This window comes from Bombus terrestris, chromosome 3 (assembly GCF_910591885.1).
Source record: "Bombus terrestris chromosome 3, iyBomTerr1.2, whole genome shotgun sequence".
NCBI classification, from domain to species: domain Eukaryota; kingdom Metazoa; phylum Arthropoda; class Insecta; order Hymenoptera; family Apidae; genus Bombus; species Bombus terrestris.
Genome location: NC_063271.1, coordinates 3,862,311 through 3,881,350, shown reverse-complemented (window position 1 = coordinate 3,881,350; position 19,040 = coordinate 3,862,311). Strand labels below are relative to the sequence as shown.

General features: G+C 37.4%; 1 protein-coding gene across 2 annotated transcripts; it reads left to right on the top strand.

The window, feature by feature from the left end:
- Positions 1–198: 198 nt before the first annotated feature.
- LOC100644751 (ATP-binding cassette sub-family C member Sur) lies at positions 199–17,205 on the top strand. Of its 2 annotated transcripts, XM_048404371.1 has the most exons (31): positions 199–845; positions 4,450–4,750; positions 7,352–7,612; positions 7,743–7,845; positions 8,934–9,161; positions 9,404–9,586; positions 9,695–9,841; positions 9,907–10,107; positions 10,191–10,328; positions 10,409–10,571; positions 10,654–10,832; positions 10,900–11,031; positions 11,425–11,662; positions 11,756–11,861; positions 11,933–12,194; positions 12,295–12,432; positions 12,576–12,818; positions 12,929–13,170; positions 13,245–13,310; positions 13,386–13,493; positions 13,570–13,664; positions 13,758–13,984; positions 14,084–14,305; positions 14,392–14,573; positions 14,923–15,094; positions 15,178–15,415; positions 15,541–15,668; positions 15,723–15,910; positions 16,006–16,109; positions 16,391–16,587; positions 16,688–17,205. In XM_048404371.1, the coding sequence occupies exons 2-31, from the start codon at positions 4,515–4,517 to the stop codon at positions 16,844–16,846; spliced, it is 5,286 nt and encodes a 1,761-aa protein (XP_048260328.1). In that variant the 5' UTR covers positions 199–845; positions 4,450–4,514; the 3' UTR covers positions 16,847–17,205. The 2 variants fall into 2 exon arrangements, with proteins under 2 accessions (XP_048260328.1, XP_048260329.1); XM_048404372.1 differs by lacking the exon at positions 13,386–13,493.
- Positions 17,206–19,040: the final 1,835 nt, after the last annotated feature.

The window sequence follows — 19,040 nt, the reverse complement described above, 5'->3', positions numbered from 1 at the left end:
ACCGTCTTCCATTCTGTTACATCCGCCCTTGACATTAACCCTGTTGCGCTCTTTGCACCGATCTTATCTCTCTATCGTTAAAAAATTTCTCGACTATGAAGATAAGATGAAAGATAAAATCGCCATTGGCATGCCCCATCTCACGTACCACGATTTTATGCATAGAACTCGTCTCTTTTTATTTGTACAAACAAAATATCGAGATCAAGCTATGAAAATTGCAGGTACGCGTCAGGGTTAACTCTCTACACCTTAGCTATTTATAGAGCAAAAAGGACACGAGAAAAAATTCGATACCTGTAAGCGACAGTGTAAACGTCCTATCTTACTCAGAACAAGAAAAGAAAGCAGAATTTTCCGTAAGAATTTATCTTCGATTAAGCGAACAGAAACACGAAAGATAACCGAGTTACTGTTTCCAAAATGCTCTTAGAATCTTTTCTTTGTTGGTGTCTCGTTGTCGTTAGATTCTCACGGTTCTGGCATTGCGACGTGTCTCGATATGAGAACAGAGTTAGAGGGCCGAGAAGCCAAGTTCGAAAGAATCCGCTTTTCTAGGACGCGCTTACGTTTCCGGTGAAAGACGAGTTCGCCAGCAGGGCCGAGATCTTTTTTTCGTCAGTGACTCATCGCGCACATGGAATTACCATTCGCTCTGTGTGTTCAGCGTTCGCCTCTCTGATCTGTCAGTAAGCCGCGGACCGTCAACCAGAAAGCACGCGTGCTTCTCTGCAGAAACGATCAACGCGCACGTGCGTGACCAGGGATACCGATTCGAAGCCGACAAGTGGTTCCTGGCCCTTTAGAATTCGAGCATTCGATGAATACTCGCGCTGAGAGCGAAGGTGCATCCTTAAGCTCCATATACGCTACAGATTTCTTAATTTGTCTCGTTCTTTTCTTCTTTTTTTTTTTTATTATGTTATTCTCAATCGTGAGACGAAAAGTTGAATAATCGGAAGATCTTTGGAAATTAGTTCGAGGATTATGAATATCATAATTTGTTAACGCTATTCGCATCGAGGATCAAGTTTTACACAAGCTTGGAATTCTCGCACTTATTTTCTTTTCGATATTCTTGTGAGATTATTATAGGGTCGCGTGTTTGAAAGGTTTCTTAAACATTAGACGAGAAGATAATAATACTAGAATTTTGTAAAACCACTGTTCGAGAGAATATTCGTACCGAGGGCGAAAGTGTGCTCCTTAAGCCTGGAATTTTTAGATTTGATTTTCTTGTTGTTCTCGTTGCCAGTTGAAAACTCGTAAATTGATTATTAATATTATTCGAGGATGCGTCGAAATCGAGGACGCACTGTGGCGCTACTCGTATATAAATATAATTAAGATTCTTGGACTTCACTTCCAATTGTTATTCTTAGATGTTAGCTATAGATATGAATCGCTAAAAAAAAGTGACACAAATCAAACGACATGAAAAACGGCTTTCAATCATAATATTTGCAATGTTTGAATAGTTCTCTGGAACTAAGAGGTGATTATTGAAATTTATTGACAGAGGTTTCGTAACGGATATATCTTAATGACCAGTATTATACGCGTTGCTTTAACGCAACGTCGTTTTAGCTTTAGAAAATATAAAATAATTCAAATACCAATCGTTACGTTCGTGAATAAGGAAGTTATATCGAAGAAATTTGTTCTCTAGCGTACGCTACACTTATAGCGTGCACATCGTTCGATTTCACTTGCTACTCAACATTTTCCTCTATTAATAGCAATTCTTTCTCCATTGCATGAAAATCATAATAAAAGATATAGCGATTGCGTCTCTCTTTAATTCACAGAATTCATTAATCGCGAAAAGATCTAACGACGCCTTTACCAACGTTTTACGTAACACGAGCAACATTCGACACTTTTAACGTCTGATATTATGCATAATAAATGAGACTATATAAAAGTATAGCCATGGAATGCAAATTTTCCCCATAAAAGTTAGACCAAGGCCTAGCACGAGAAATTGAATAATAAGAAATCTCGCTCCTAACGAAAATAAACGAGTCGTCGAACATTACGAGCGTGTAGCTCCCAAACTAACGAATACATAACTCTGGATAAAGAATGAGAAATAAAAATATCGTATCTAGCGGAGGAACAAATATTAAGAACACGTAACTCTGGCACAGAAATAACAAGAATGATTCCTGAGATGACGTACGAATTCATCCGATAGAATACTAATCATTTGCACATACACTGCCAATCGTAACCGCATGTATCAGCGTGCCTGCTGATATTTCAAACAAATTGAACGTTTTTCACCGCTTCTAATTTCTAATTGCCTTATTACGAAGCTGATGTTACTGGTATTCGATTTATATGTTTCGTGTAATATAAAACATTAAACATAAATAAAATCCGTTAGAATTTTCCAACGAACGTAACGAGTAGGTGTCTCGATGTTCATACGTCGATCGTCACGGTACAAAAATCGATCATCTAAGAATTCCACCTGGGAAAAGTGAATCTGAAAAGCGAAGCTTTCAAATCTTCACCGAAACTACAACAAATACAACGATTCACAGTCGTCGTACTACGAACGAACGAACGAACGTTCTCGATTGGAAGGCTAAAGCGAAGGCTCGGTTTCGGGAGCGATCGTAGTAACAGAACGTAAATCATCGGTAACATAACAGAAAACGCGTGGTAGTGGAGTCACTGTATAAATTATGGTAACGAGTCGCGTCGAAAAATTCCAGTTGCGAGACACGTAAGTGTTGTTACTTTACTTTGGAACTTAGCATATCGCCGACTGGCATCCGTGAATTTTAATTAATCGCTTATTTAATGAACGCGTTGATAAGAACGTTTTACTTGTAAGCAATCCTTTTGCATTTTTCTCGTAAGGATAAGACACGGCGAAACAAATGCTCACAAACTGTAGGTTTCGCGGTCGTCGAATTAGTAACGAGCGATCGACGTTTCTTTTCTTTTTCTTTTCTTTTCTTGCCTCGTGGCATGAATGGATGTTGAGATTTTTGGTCGACGACGCGTCGCCTTGAAACTAATGGTCTCTTTGCATGGGCTTCTCGTTAATACGAAACACGCCACGGAAGTTTCAAGTACTAATTTAAACCATTAAGGGGCAAGTCTTTTCGTGAGGTCACTGTTAAACGCAATTCAATTTAGAGAATCTTCTGGCACGAGTGTAATACAAGAATTTGTTCCGCTATCTTCCCGCAGTGCAACCAAATTTTATTAATCCTTAATGGTTCGTGATCGTTTAACTGCAAATGCATACTGATCAGAGCTTGGAAAATGATATAAACATCGAGACACAATTGCTGAAATATACATTTTATCGATATATTGTCGTATACCCTAAAAAATAAAATTTAGTAAATTGTATACTTTGCTATATGTAAATTTGAGGAAATTCAAATGGCATAAAGATGTATAACGTAAAACGATTCAAATATTATCAGATGTAAGAAAGTCTTTCGACTGTAAGCGAAAAAGGGATTGGCTTGCTAAATGTTTGGGACATTGTAAGGAATCCATTCTACAAAACAGCGATAAAATTACTGTGTATCTTTTGTCAAAGCATTAGAAAATTATGAAGAATTATTTTTAGATTCTCCTTTAGATTCCGGTAGCTTTATCAACTTTTTATTTTCATAAAAGACACAGCAGCTCAAAATACAAGTTTAACTGGAGTTCACGCGAGAAAGCACTCGACTCGAACGCATTTTTATCGGACGCATCGAGAGTTATCCGAGCGTAAGATATTTTCGGTGAGCATAAAGGTCTGTCGAAAAACAAAGCGCGTTTGAAAGCCTGTGGACCGGAAGCTAGAACAGTTTCCAGCAAACCCATTTATCGTTGCGTCACAGTAGAAATAATGAAAACATGTTATTCTTAGTGATTGCAAAATGCATTCAATCGAAGTTACGCAAACCGTTTTTGACTATAAAACGTGTGGCCGAAGACGAAACAGACGGATTCTATGAAACTGAATTAAGTGAACCACGTAGGAAGAATGCCAACGTAGAAAAATATAACGGCAGCAAAGGAATATCGAAGAGTAAAAGACTTACAATATTCTTGCGATAAAAATTAATAGAAAATAATAACGACTGTTTTATACTTTTGCCTAAACAATTAAAGATATCGTAACAGAGGCTCGTCCAAGTGTTTTTATCAGAGTGAAAGATATTCTTTTATCGGAGAAAGAGAGATTCGTATACATATACTTTATGTATACGTATATTTTTGTACACACAAATCGTTCGAAATTAAAAAAAGTAAAACGGTAGAAAGAAATCAGATACTCGTTGTTTGCATATCAAAAAATATAAATAATTAAAGAACTATATAACGACGATGTTTTTAAGCAGATTGTAAATTGAAGAAAAAGAAACGTTAGAGAAAGAACGAATATTCCCCTTTATGTCTCAAAGAATATAGAAAGATAATATTTTTTAGGCAAATATCAAGAACGATGTGTCCAGATATCACACGCAATTACCGTTTCCTAAAACACCATTAAAATGGACTTTTGCAAGAGCTACAAATTTCTACAAATCCTACCAAAACCTGTGAGACGCATCGAGTGGTCCTGGCGAACGGAAAATGGTACGCGCATTCGGTTCATCGAGGATGATTCCTTCGAGGATGTTTCCATCGAGAATTGCCTCGTGGAACTCGTCAATATCTGCGTTCCAGCCATCGCGGTCATCCTTGCGCTGATCGCCTTTCTCAGATGTAAATGCAGGAAACAGCCAAAGTAAGTTGACGAAAGGAAAGGCAAGACTCGATCGAGATTTCATTTTCGCGATAGAGAGATGAATTACGATCCATTCGCTTCGATCATTGAGATTTATCTCGATTTAACGAGAGCAGTTGAGAGCAAGAAGAGGCTTCCTTCGAAACTTTTTGTTCCACTCGTTTCGAAATTTTCTCTTCGAAAGTTACCTATTTCGAAATGTCCGTTTCAGAATTCACTTACTTCGAAAGTAATTTTACATCGTTTAACGGATGTCCGATAACAGAAGGCACGGTTTATTTGTACATTATTTCACAGTCTCTGGTACAGCGCTGGACAATGGCGATCGAATGCGATGTTCGTCGAAATTTTCATTTAAAAGCTTGTTTGCTTCGAAAGTAACTTTGCATCGTTTAACAGAAGTCTGATAACAGAAAGCAAGGTTTATTTGTACATTATTTCACAGTCACTGATACAACGCTTGATAATAACGATCGAAAGATACTTCTCGAGCGATAAGATTTGGCTATTCATAGGAGGAATGGTATTTGCTTCGGTTGGAACGGGATATCTTTAGTTTCAGGAAAACGTGTATCGAATGTTTAATTTCAAAAGGCGAGGCTAGAAGCTGCAGCTTAGCTCGCACCAATTGAAGCAACGTTCAATTAAACGAAATGTTTCACGTTTGGGATGTCCCATGATTCATATGGGACCATGTTCCCATTCGAACAATTTGCTTCAATTAATGTGGTGAAATTTTATCGAGCCTGTTAATTTCTTCGCCTTTGCTTGACCCTTTTTACGTGGAATTATTCGTTGCTTTATTTATTGCTCTTTCGGCGATGGTTGATCATCGGCTGTAATTAAAAAAATTCTTCCTTGGAAAAAAACAACTGGTGAAATTCAAAGATTAGAACGGTTTACTGTGTAATTGGTTCTCTTCTGAAGAATATTGCCGGATATTTGTCCATGTCAAACATCTGTAACACTCCACCACGTTCCTGGAACGAGCTTACATCCACAAACTTTCATCTGTTTTCCATGCCACACTCGTCACTTCCACCGTTCCTCGTTCTATAAATCAAAAATGTGACAGATATACAAGATTCCGGAATTTCTTGCTATCACTTATCCAGTAATCTCTTTTAATGTCGTATTTGTCAACTAACTTGCCTAAACCATGTTAACAGTATGATAAAACCGAGGAAGAGCATCGAATAATTTGGAAGATAATTATTTCTTTGTCCTCAAGATTTCTGATGTTTCTGGTACAAGATAACTTGCCTAAACCATGTTAACAGTATGATAAAACCGAGGAAGAGCATCGAATAATTTGGAAGATAATTATTTCTTTGTCCTCAAGATTTCTGATGTTTCTGGTACAAGATAACAAATATATATACTTTTTTTTATAATTAAGATTAAGCTTGGAATAATTACTTTTCGTCGACTATTAACAATAGAACATTTTTTCGGATGATCTTGTAATACAACTTGTGATCAGTTTCGCCAAATACAAATACATCTTTCGTTTAATTAATTAATAACTTTCAAAAGGTCACCAAATTCACGAGAAGCATAAAGCGCAAAGAAGAGACAGAGAACGTACGAAAAACACGAGTCATAATCCCAAATGAAAACATCAAAGTTGTCGTTAACCGCGTAGAATAGCGAGAAGCGCGGATTAAATGGATCAGTAGAAGACCCAGATTAATTACCAGAATAATTCATAACACGTGCTCTTGCAGGGTTTTCGAATACCTACGTGTACACTCTTTCCTGGTTTACGTCACGTTGCCCGTTCCAGGAATCTTAATGCAGCTGAATGAGATGGCTTTTATCCTTGTTCGTTCGCTGAAAAATCAATAGCAATTGCTCGTTGCCTTCTTAATCCTTACGGACTATCGTGCTTCAAATTCCACTCCGTGTGAATCTTGTTTTAGCGTTATCATTCCGTGATAAAGTCAGGGAAAGACACATAATATTTGTGTAACATTGTGAAAACATTTTTCGGCGTAAAATCTTGGAACAGTCGTATATTTAAATAAAAGTCGAACTATAGAAAGACGAGATAATGTTTAATGCAGAAATTATCTGAAATTCTAAAGAAAGTCCACCGGTGATTGGATGGGAAAGCTGGAAATAGAGAGACGAGTTGCGGAGTGTAAATTTATTGGGCCAGGAGCAAAGTTGATAAACTTCTAGAAGCTCTGATGCGAGAAAAATTACGATATCCGTTTAACGAAGGTGGTAATTACGTGGTAATTAGTTGCATGCTTGATTTTCTTCGCGTTCCACTTGACTTAGATTGATTTCGTACGGAAATTGGACCAATACAGGATGGTTGTGCTTCCTGCTTTATTTGTTGGAAGGAAGAATCATTTTCTTGTAATTGAAGGTTTGTCGGAGATCGATTGATCTGATATAAATGTATTCAAAGCTCGTAGGCAACTTGCAAGTTATACTTAAGTACTTTAACGTAGGATAATAACTATGAATCACGAGTTTCAGTAAGAATATTACAATTTCTCCGTGTCATTATCAAGCAAGAAATAATGAAATTTAAATTCCATCCGATGCCTGGTAAAGGATGTATTCTTTTTTAATATTCTTTTTATTTAGAGATTGCAGAGGACTCCTACCGTTTCATACAACTAGAACACTGTTGTGTATGACAGTGTTGGCGGTGCTTTTTGTCGAACTTTGCGAGTCGTTGCTCACGACGATTTCTTTCTCGTTGATTCTGATGATCGTAGCCATCCTCTACTGTTGGATCATTCATCGGAGGACCGAGGTTAGAGATGCTTGTGGAACTGCCCTCTCCGCTGGAATCTTCGTCGCGATTAGCTTATCGCGAGCATGGAAATTTATGTGTCTCTCTAGGTCAGTTACATTCGTTATTCATTTATTAGAAAAATTATTATTTAACAAGAATTTTGAAATTAAAAAATATTCCTCATTATTATTTTTAATGAATTTCCGATGTTTGGAAATAATTGCCGAATATATACAGATATGGTCTGTCCATGATACACGTTCGACTCGCAACCACAGCGTTCACCGCCATTACCTGTGGGCTCTTGGCCGTTTTGGACTCTTACACGTTCTATCTTATGGTAAGTTGCTTAATGATCCAATTACTATTAATTCTAGGTTGTTATCGTTTCAAGATTTCTTGCGCGATCAAGGGAGAATTTATTTTAACTACTATATATCTACTTAGGCTATTAGATACGTAGTTTATAAGCCTGCTAGTTCTTACTACAAGCATCGCGAATTAGCGACACAGCGTTACAACCTTATCGAAGAGAGCCAGCTACTCCCGGCACCAAGTGCAAACATTTGTTTTACATTTACTCAGCTTGTTTGAATAATAATGTTTATTATCGCAGCCTGAAGAGGCAGAGCTTATCGAGTGGTAATGCGAACTTTTCTTCCTCGACGCTGCAAACTAGATCGCAAAAATAGAACCGTCCCGTCTATTCGATATTCAATTTCCAGGAAATTAAATAAAATGTCGCTTCGTGGAAAGTTCGCGAATGTTTCGACAACCGGTGTACACGTTGCGACGTACAGAAATAGTTAAACTGTATCTAAACGAATTGCGAGTCGATGCCAGTTCTTAGCCAAATCTCAGAAATAAAGAATAACAAAATAACATAAATAAAGAAATAATACGATAGAAGGATAACGCTTACAGTGGAATAAAATCAAATTCTAATCGCCGCTGTTCTCTTCCTTATAATACAACCATCCATCGCTGATGTCCCACTAGCTTCGTACAACAGAACAAAATAAATAAAAAGTAACATAAATCCAGGGGAAGACAAGAAAATTGAAAGAAAATTGAAGGATCATTCTATTTTGCAAGAATACAATCACTTCCATTCGCTGTAATGCAACTATCCATCATTGAATTTCCACTAATGCCACTATACATCAACCTCTTCCTCAAGCTTCGTTCGGTAGAATTGAAAACATATTTCACGTCTAACTATAGTCGCGTTAAGAATGGTTCCGTTTGAGCCGTAAGTGGTCTTCCGATAACAGGTAAGGCGGTACTCTGCGTTTGCTCCAAATATATTTCGCGTGTGCACGCCGACTCCTTGACCCAGTAAAAACAAGCGGGTTGGTGCATGCAAATAGCCCGGTATCTTAAAGCGCCGCCTCGAATAAGTCAACTTACGATATTCGTTCCGTCTAGACAAGAAGGAAGAAAAGGTATTTGATCGAGCGAGGAGAACGACGAAGAACAGCGTACAAACACGCGGACGTGCCATTTCTCAATAGAATCACTTTCCATTGGGTGATCGACCTGCTGTGCAAGGGATATAGTACGCCGTTGGAGAACCACGACCTTGGAGAACTTCCCGAGGAGGAGACTACTAGGAGACAGTTTGACAAGTTTCGTGAAGTTTACGAGAAACATAGGGTAATCTTTGAATATAAGAAAAATGTTTTCTAATCGGTAGGACCAGAGAAAAGAAACGGTACAAGATACCAAATTTTAATGAAATATTCTAATGTTAGTTGGAGGAGTTTCATGGATAAATGACACGACTGACAAAATTTGTATTTTAACTATAGAATATGAGTTACAGATTGTAATTTATATTATATTTATATTTAATCATAAAAATCGAGATCATTCGGGGTATTTTGTTGTTCCCGTAGGAGAGAAACGAGAAACTACGTCTTTGGCGATGTTACTGGAAAAGAATATGGTACCCGTTTGCCATTGGAGGATTATTTAAATTACTGGGAGACGCTACAAGCCTTGTTGGACCGATGTCTATTTCTAAAATTCTGAACTACGTCTCTGCTGCTCAAAATGGGACAATAAATCGAAGCTCTATGGTATCTAACATTGTTCGATAGTATTTCACCTAAAAGAATTAAATAAAAAATACGACAACTGAAAAGATTAAACAAAGTATTAATTAAAAACACTATGGAATATTTCAGGGTGCCATGACATTTCCTGAAATCTTGCACAATGGCTATTTTTTATGCCTGTTGGTGTTTTTCTTTTCTTTATTACAAAGCACTCTAAGCCAGGCCTCCACTCATATCCTTTGCGTTGAAGGGATCCGCCTGAAGAACGCACTTCAGGTACACTTGAAACTCGAAAATAGCAACCATCGAAAACCATCAAGAGAATTGAATTAAAATTACAGGCGCTGCTATACGATAAAGCCTTGCGTTTATGCTCTTGGAGCATCGACGAAGAGGATAATCCGACAGACAAGGAGAAAGAACAGAATAAATGTCAGCAATCTGCTGATATTGGAACCTTAACTAATTTAATATCTGAGGATGCTTACAATGTGATGAGCTTTTTCTGGATTGGACACTATACCTGGGCAATTCCATTAAAAGTGAAAGAATGAATAATTAACGATAATTAGATATTTATATCTTATAGCTAATAACAATTTGAAATTTTAAATATCGATTTTAGATCAGCGCTATAGTTTTTCTTCTTTACACGAAATTGGGAGTTAGTGCAATTATCGGTGCATTCTGTTGCATATTGATAGTAACGCCACTACAATTGGTGCTTGGCAAGAAAATGTCGGAAAATTCTAAATTGGTCGCCGTAAGTCGATACTTATAATTTATCTTAAATATCTAATAATGGAAAGACAGTTTTAGAACTGACAATATTTTTATCTTTAGAAAAGCAGCGACGCTAGATTACGTCTGGTTAACGAAATCTTCCAAGGAATAAGATTAGTGAAGCTCAGAGCCTGGGAAAATATTTTCGAGGAGAAAATAAGAAAAACGAGAAACGATGAGCTAAAAATGCTCGACAAGGATTCTTTCTATTGGACCCTCATAAGTAAGTTCGGCTTCTCGATCAAAGAAAACAATTTTGTTTCGAAATAACGTTGTTAATCGAAACGTGGATTGTTGATAATTAGACTTTCTCACACATGCTTCATCGGTACTGACGACACTTTTCACTTTTGCCGCTTATTTCTGGCTGGAAGAGAAAAGTCTCGAGGCTGGAAATGTTTTTGCAAGCTTAGCTCTATTCTCGCAGCTCACAGTGCCCCTTCTCATTTTTCCTGTGATGATACCTATCATTATTAACGCTATGGTAAGCAAATTCTTTCACCTGTTATTCTATTCTTCTTAATAAATACTTTAATTCAAGATTTCTATAGATTTCAACACACAGAATAGAGGAGTTTCTCCAACTTCCGGAGATCGACAATGTCTTGCCTAATCTTAACGATGCAAAATCAGAAGTAGCCGAAAATACATCATCGCTGGCCAATTCTATCGAAGAGAGTACTGTAAGTATCGTTGAAATACACCGATAATACTTGAAATATGCTTGAAATATACTAACCGAGAAACCGTGAAAAATATATGGACACTCTGAGTGTATTTTTTATTCGAATAATTAAGTTAGTATGACATTTTTATTTCTTTTCTAAATATAAAAGGAACAAAACCCTTTAAGAAAAATTATAGTTATTAATTCAAACGTAGTTGATATTAAACAGCTAAAACTAAGATCTCCAACAGTGTCATTTTGTCCCGTGGTTCCCGGAAAACCTCCCAATTGCAAAATATCTCTATATCTTTAATATTATAAAATATTAGGAACTATTATATTATATTAGGATACTACGAAATATTGCAAAGTATGAATTTCTATTCGTGTCAATTAAATATTTCTTCAGATAGAAACAATGAAAACGCACAACACTCCCAATTTTGGATCGTTGGATAATATCAAAGAAGACGAAGAAGATGGACAATGTTCTGACTTGGCGGATTACACGATAGACATAAATTCATCGGTGGACACTGTGTTCGAGAAGGATCCGGAGATTCCGGTGCTTACAATGAAACGCTGCGGATTTTCTTGGGGCACCGATGAAAGTCTGTTATCCGTATCTGATCTTAGTTTTCCACGTGGTAAGGTTAATTACATGCAGATCCACTGTAGCAATTATCAATCACTTGCAACTACTCAAAATTTTAAAAACCACGTGCTACTGTCACTTTTAGGTCAGCTGACCATAATTGTTGGAAAGACAGGTAGTGGAAAGACTTCTTTACTATTAGGAATGTTAGGAGAGATCCAGAGGACAATAGGATCGATTCAGTGGGCTAAGTAAGTAAGAGATCTCCTTATTATTTAGAATTTTTCTACATTACAATTGTAAACGAACTATTGTAAAATAGAGGGGTGAAGGTTGCATATGTGGCTCAAAAACCCTGGCTCCAGAACGCCAGTTTGAGGGACAATATTCTTTTTGGATCACCGTACAAAGTGAGAAGGTACAGGAACGTGTTGAAGGCTTGCGCTCTTCAACCGGATGTCGATATACTTCCGGGTCGCGATTTCACACGGATAGGTGAGAAAGGGATCAATTTGAGCGGAGGCCAAAAACAGAGAGTAACTATAGCCAGAGCGCTGTACAACGACGCGGACGTTATAATAATGGTTAGCTAGGTTCTAAACTAAACATTTCATTTCTTAAATAAAAAATGGTACATTGAAATAATTAGATTTAAATAAAAGATTCAAATACTAATATTTCCAGGATGACCCGTTGTCCGCGCTGGATCATCAAGTTGCACAGCAGATCTTCGATCAAGGAATCCGGAAGCTGCTGCTGAGGAGCGGACGCACGGTGATTATGGTTACTCATCGACTAGAATTGTTATCAACTGCTCATCAAGTATGTCTCAGTCAGGCAATGTACTCTTACACTGTTCAAAACAATAATTAATGTAGGTAATGCTACACTAAGTTATGAGCAGTGTATGATAAACTGAAATTGTTCAAGAAAAGACGCAATAGGTAAATGATCGTGTGGTTAAGGTTGTCGTGATGGACGGATGTCGTATTCGAGTAGTGGGTACGAAATCAGCGATCGAAGACGCTGATCCAGAATTAGCGATCGAGTGGAGGAAAACAGCAACGAATAAAAACGAGGGATATCGTGCTGATAGAACTGCGAAAGACAAGTGGGCCTTGATGAAATTAGTGTCCAGAATCGGTGTGAGTGCGACAAATAAACGACTTGGCGATGGATCCTGGACCACTGATCAAGATGCCCATGTGGTAGACTTTGCAATTAATAATTATATTATCGTCGTGTTGCTCGTTTTCTCTTCTCTTTTCTTTTCTCTTTTTTGTTTTGATCGATGAACTTAACAATTTGGTTTCACCAGAATCCTCCAGCTTTTGTCCCGTTAAGAATGCGAAGAACTACCCTCGGCGGATCGAGATACTTAGCCCACGATCTGACAGATCTCCCAGTGCCCTCTGAAGAATGGAACATCGGGAAAAAAAGATTTAAATTCCATCGAAACGCTGTCAGATCGAGCAGTCTTCAACCTCAAAGACAACCACCCCCTGTTCTACGACAGAGCAGCACTCCAACCATTCTCGAAAGTCAATACGCTGTTCCTAGGTACGCTAGTGAAATTTTGATGGATCGTTTTCTCTTTTTCTGTTTGCATAAATATAAAAATCAGTTTATTTTAGAAAAAGGAATAACACTTTTGACAACGGACAACGAAACGGCGTTTTCAGGCAAATATTTTCCGGCGCGTGAGTCGAATAGCTATTTTTAAATTCTTATAACGATTTGAAATGGATGAATCTTATTTTTGAAATCTTCTGTAGAGTTATCAGTCCACGTCCCGATGAATTGATATTAAATAGAGACAAAGGCGTGCTACGAAAATTAATACCTTCTAACTCTAACAGACAAATACAATACACTGTTAAAAAGTACGAAAGGAATGAATTTATACTACTTCTCATATGCAGCAATATCTCTTTTTATGAATAGTTTTTATCCATTTAGAATTAATCAAGAACAGGAGAATGATCATTTTCCCGTTAAACGATTGCTATCGATAGAGTCCACAGGAACTAATGAAACCGATGAACTTGAAGGAAGTTAGTACACTTTGTAAAGAAGCTACTACTGATAAGTAATATCGAAAAAGAGTACAAAAAAGCTAGTTCTTTTTTCTTTCTCTCTCTCTCTAGACGACTGTGATGCAAAGGAAGAAGAAGAAGAATTTCAATATGAAGATAAAAGTGGAATAGTCACAAGGATGATCCTTTGCGATTACACAAAAGCTGGAGGCTGGATACCAGGCCTAATTTACATAGGAGTAGCAATTTTCTGCCAGGTTCTGAGAGTTTATATCGATCTCTGGCTGAGTCAGTGGACAGACGAAGACAATATAAACTTCAATCAAGAAAACCGAAATGTAACTGCGTAAAATAATTTTGTTCGTGATTTACGATACGGTTATTGAACATTACAATGGATAAGGAATTCCTTCAGACTGTGCTGTATTTTATTTCAGACGGTGTTCTATTTTAAAGTTTACATCATTCTTTCCCTTATCTTTATACTCTTATCTTTCGTATGCAATGCCACTGGTCAGTGGACAGGAGCCAGAGCGAGAAGAAAATTGCACGAGGAAGCCGTGTCCAGACTTCTTAGAGTACCGATGTCCTTTTTCGATTGTAATCCTGTGGGAAAAATTTTAAACAGATTCAGCGCCGATACAGGCGTCATCGATAAGGTGAATAGTCGATAAAAAATCAGTCTATTCGTGGTTATTAAAGAAATGCACAGTTATTTATATTTTGTTTTTTTTTTCTTTTTAAGAAAATATCTATGTCGATCCAAAGACTGACATTCTTCGTCTTGCTCTGTGGTTCAGCGATACTAGTAAACGTTATCGTATCACCGTGGTTCTTCATTGCTGCTATACCCACGTGTGCAGCTTATTATATCGTTCAAAAGTTTTATAGATGCAGTGCGAAACATTTGCAACGATTAGACGGCAGGTACTGTACACATTTTTGTATTTTGTTTTCTGCGAATATTTTCTACAAACTTTTTCTTAGCTTTTTTAAACCTCCATAGGTTAACATAGGAAACTATAGTTATCGAATCGTTATTCTTCCTTGAAAAATCTTTTAAAACGTTTGATTTCAAAACTGATTGGGCAATGCGATAGAGACCTCGATGAGTATCCCAAGAACAGTAAAAAATTTATTTGTGAACATAAACTTGCAAAAATTTGCAAAAATATACTTGTGCAATTGATTAAATATTTCTTAGCGAATTTAAGGAACAAATTTTCGCCTTTCTAACTCCTGTGTTCATCTAAAAATCTCAATTATTCGTTTCTAGTACCCGATGGCCAATCACGACGCATTTTTCTGAGACACTTCGCGGATTAGCAACATTGCGTGCTTCCAAACAAGAGAATCGCTTCATGGAACAGGCTATGAAGTGCATAGACGTTAACACGAACGCGTTTCTCCTCCTGAATTCCAGTAGCCGCTGGCTCGGCATTGCTCTGGTGAGAAAACTTGCAAAGCTTCTAGAATTATTTTTCCAATTTGCCAGTTCGGCTATTGTATCTTTACCATAAACACATTTTAGGATTATCTGGGTGCTGTTATAGTAGGATCTGCGACACTCGCCGTCTTAATTTCCGCAGAACTGTATCCAGATCGCGTTACACCTGCTCTAGTTGGTCTGGCGATTAATTACACCCTCTTGGTGCCAATTTACTTAAATTGGGTAGTGAAGTTCACAGCGGAGACCGAAATGTATCTTGGTAGCGTTGCACGTATCTCTACTTACAGATATGCTCCTACTGAAAACTACCAACAAAATGGTACTTTAATGCTTTTTAATCTTAATATATTTTCAATCATTTAATAATTAATTTGTATTTAATAATATTAATATATTTCCAATATTTTCTACGTTCTCTGGAATATTTTATACGATATTTTCTAGACTTCCACGTATCTGATAGTTGGCCAGGTAAAGGTGAGATTATTTTTGAAAATGTTTCTCTGAGATACGTTTCACAAAGAGAACCAGTGATCTCGAATCTATCCTTGAAGATCACGTCAGGCCAAAAGGTAAAAGTCACGAAGAATTACAAGATTCTAGTTTTTCATAGATATTTCTCGTAGATTGGAATTTGCGGAAGAACCGGAAGTGGTAAGTCGTCCACAGTGATGGCGCTCTTTCGACTATTGGAGATTACTCAGGGACGTATATCGATCGATGGGACAGACGTTCGTCAAGTTCCTCTGGAAATTCTTCGTTCGAGACTCTCAGCGATTCCTCAGGATGTGATCATGTTCAGTGGTACCATTAGGTATTTTATACATTTATTTTTCTTTTTTTTTTTTTTTTTATAATAGAGAACGTCTTTTGAAAGCGACGATAGAATACGAATATTATTTCCTCCAGAGAGAATTTGGATCCTCTATCGGAACACGAAGATCTAGAACTGTGGAATGCTTTGGAAGTAGCACAAATTAAGGATATTATTGCCTCTCATCCTGAAGGTCTTAGTAAGTGAATTTCTAATTCCAAACACAAAGTTCAATTTTAATCTAAAAATGTTTGCTGATAAATTTCTTTTTCTCGTACCTGATGATCAAAAAATTGCAACATTCGTAACAATATAAATCTTCAAATGGAACAGACTTCAAGATAAAAGGAGAAAATGAAAACTTCTGTTAATAAATCGATATTTACGTTAAAGCTCTAGTCAGTGGTCCAATTTTTCACTAAATATTTTTAACAATAGGATTCTTTAGAAAATAAATAAGAATACAATTTCTCGAAACAGATTTCGAAGTGAAAGAAGGAGGTGAAAACTTTTCTTCCGGTCAGCTGCAGCTGCTCTGTATGGCACGAGCAATCCTCCGGAAGTCTTCGATCGTCGTCCTCGACGAAGCAACCAGCGCTCTCGACGCCGTCACTGAAAAGAATCTCTTGAAAGCAGTTTCAACTGCTTTCAGGAACAGAACGGTGATTGCTATCGCGGTAACTTCGCTTTAACTCTCAACGTCTTTTATATCCACGAAGAAAAAAGACCGTAACAACTTCGTTCCCTGTTAATTATGTTTGATACTTCACTTTTCAGCATCGTGTGTCAGCGTTATTGGATTGCGATCGAGTAATCGTGTTCCACGATGGTAAAATCGTCGAAGATGGACTACCAACAGACTTAATGCAACAGCAAGATGGATTCTTCGCGAATATGTTGAAGTCCAATGAAGAGAATGAAACGACTGATTGTTGAAAAAGCACACGTGCATAAAAGAACGATGATAAGGGTCGATAAAATTGAAAGACTGGGACAGAGGAACGTATCTAACCATGTTTCGTCACAAAGTATTTATTTTTGATACGAATGATAAATGTAGAGTATCGTAGCGATATAGGAATTTCTGAAATATTTTTGTAAATACGAGGATGCATTCGAATGATCGTTGATCGATCTGAAATACATTTCACTGTTGTTCGCATTGCATAGATAACGAAGCTGCGTTCCATATAAAAATCACTCGCAGATAAAATATATAATGATATATTTTAAAAACCTTCTCTTTAAATCCGTATATTATTAACAAATGGAATGAAAAAAATAATTCTACCATACGATTGTGTATATTTTTATACCTTTGCTCTAAAAATATCTCATCCCCGAAATTTCTCAATCAGCAGAAAACTCGTTCGCGTACATGTTTCTAACGTCGATCGAAAAGCAAGAGAAAAGGATCGATCAAAGGAAAGAATCTTAGAGGAATTAATTCGCTCGATCCATCGTGCATATATTAATGGAATGCACCTATCTCCTAATCAGATCGAACGTGTCGATGCAAATGTACTTTCTCGGGCTATTTCGGTGCTATCGGTTTTTCCTCTCGAATCATGCCATATTCACGTATACTCGAATACATAATCACTGGCGGCATATATTACGTGCGGATAAGGTGGCCAACGATAATAATTACCAATACCCCCACTGTTTGACAGCGATGGGAAATGAGCGTGTATTTTTCAACTAGTGGCATTGAGAGCGGCCTGTCGATAAGACCGCGAGTCCGCTAACGAAAGTTGGTCGAATTCGTTTCACTTCTCCTCCACTGTCGACTCGAAACTATCCCCTTCTTTGTATTATTTCGGTCATAATGTCAACGAAACTTCACGCGTTTAGATATTCTATCGGAAATTTGCATATTTTTCAAACTCAACGTGAAAAACTTAATCTTGGTAATTTTTGAAGTTTAAAAAAGAGAATCGCGCGAAGTAGAAATTAACGCGTGAGAAAAATGAAAGCGCACGTTCGCCTCTGAGTTTCGTGTCTAAGCAGAGGCTTTCTAATTATCGTGAATAATCGATCCACGCGAGATCGTAGCTGGTAACGGACAATGAATCTCGAAAGTGGCCAGTGCAGCCGGTGTTCCGCAGTTTTGTAAACCTTGGCAGGAGAATAAGCCGTAAGGGAGCAGACGTATTTGAACGTGAGTATGCTTGATTAACGTTGTTTACGTGTTTGTCGATCGTGCAACGGGTTCTTCCGCCGAGATTAGATCGGAGATTCGGAGCATTCCTCGTTCACGTGAGTCGTGAAATTCGTGTTGACAAGCACGATTTACTTACTCGATAGAGGCTGATATCTGTTAATAATAATTGTTGTCACGTCGAGCTCGCGGAAGAAATGGAGCAGGAAAGGTTTTACCTGGCCGATGATTCATCGTGGAACGACTACCGTAAGTTTTTTCCATAACTGCCAGATGCTTTTACAAGTTTTTGTAATTTACGATCTACCATGAACATTGAAAAAAACGAGTCCTTGCAAATGATATGATTTTCATTTGACACGTCACAAAATAAGGCAGGTGGAAGAATCGAGGATCTTGTCGAAACGCTTGGTTCGTTGTCGTCGTATAGGAAAGTGTGACACGAAAAAAAGCGAGAAAATAGGAAAAAGGGAACGTCCGATAGATGAGAAGCGATAAAGGCACCGAACTGAGCGATAAGAGGCCATTTCAACGATAAAATAAGAAAACGGGTTACTATCGGTATATTCAGGGACACGGCCATAGAAAACTGTATAAAGAGTTCATTTCAAAGATGAATATACGTTCCTAACAAATTTCTTATTCGCGGCTAATTAACTATTTTCTTTGCTTTCCATTTCTTTCTTTAAATTTTAAATATTACGGGTTTTTGTATACGGTGATCGTGCCAACTATGATCAAGCGATAAATTCAAGTCTATCAATAGTAGCCTCAATGCTCGTTGCATGCATGTAATTATTTTCGGCATTAGCGAGCCCATATTATCGTGAATACAATGGAATAATTCTGTTTTTTACAATTCGTAATCGGTTAAAAATGTAATCGAGAAGAAAGCTTAAAAAGATTTCGTTCTTTTCGCTTCAAAAATTCGCCTGAGAATGTTAAAAACTAAGGAGAAATTAGAAGGAA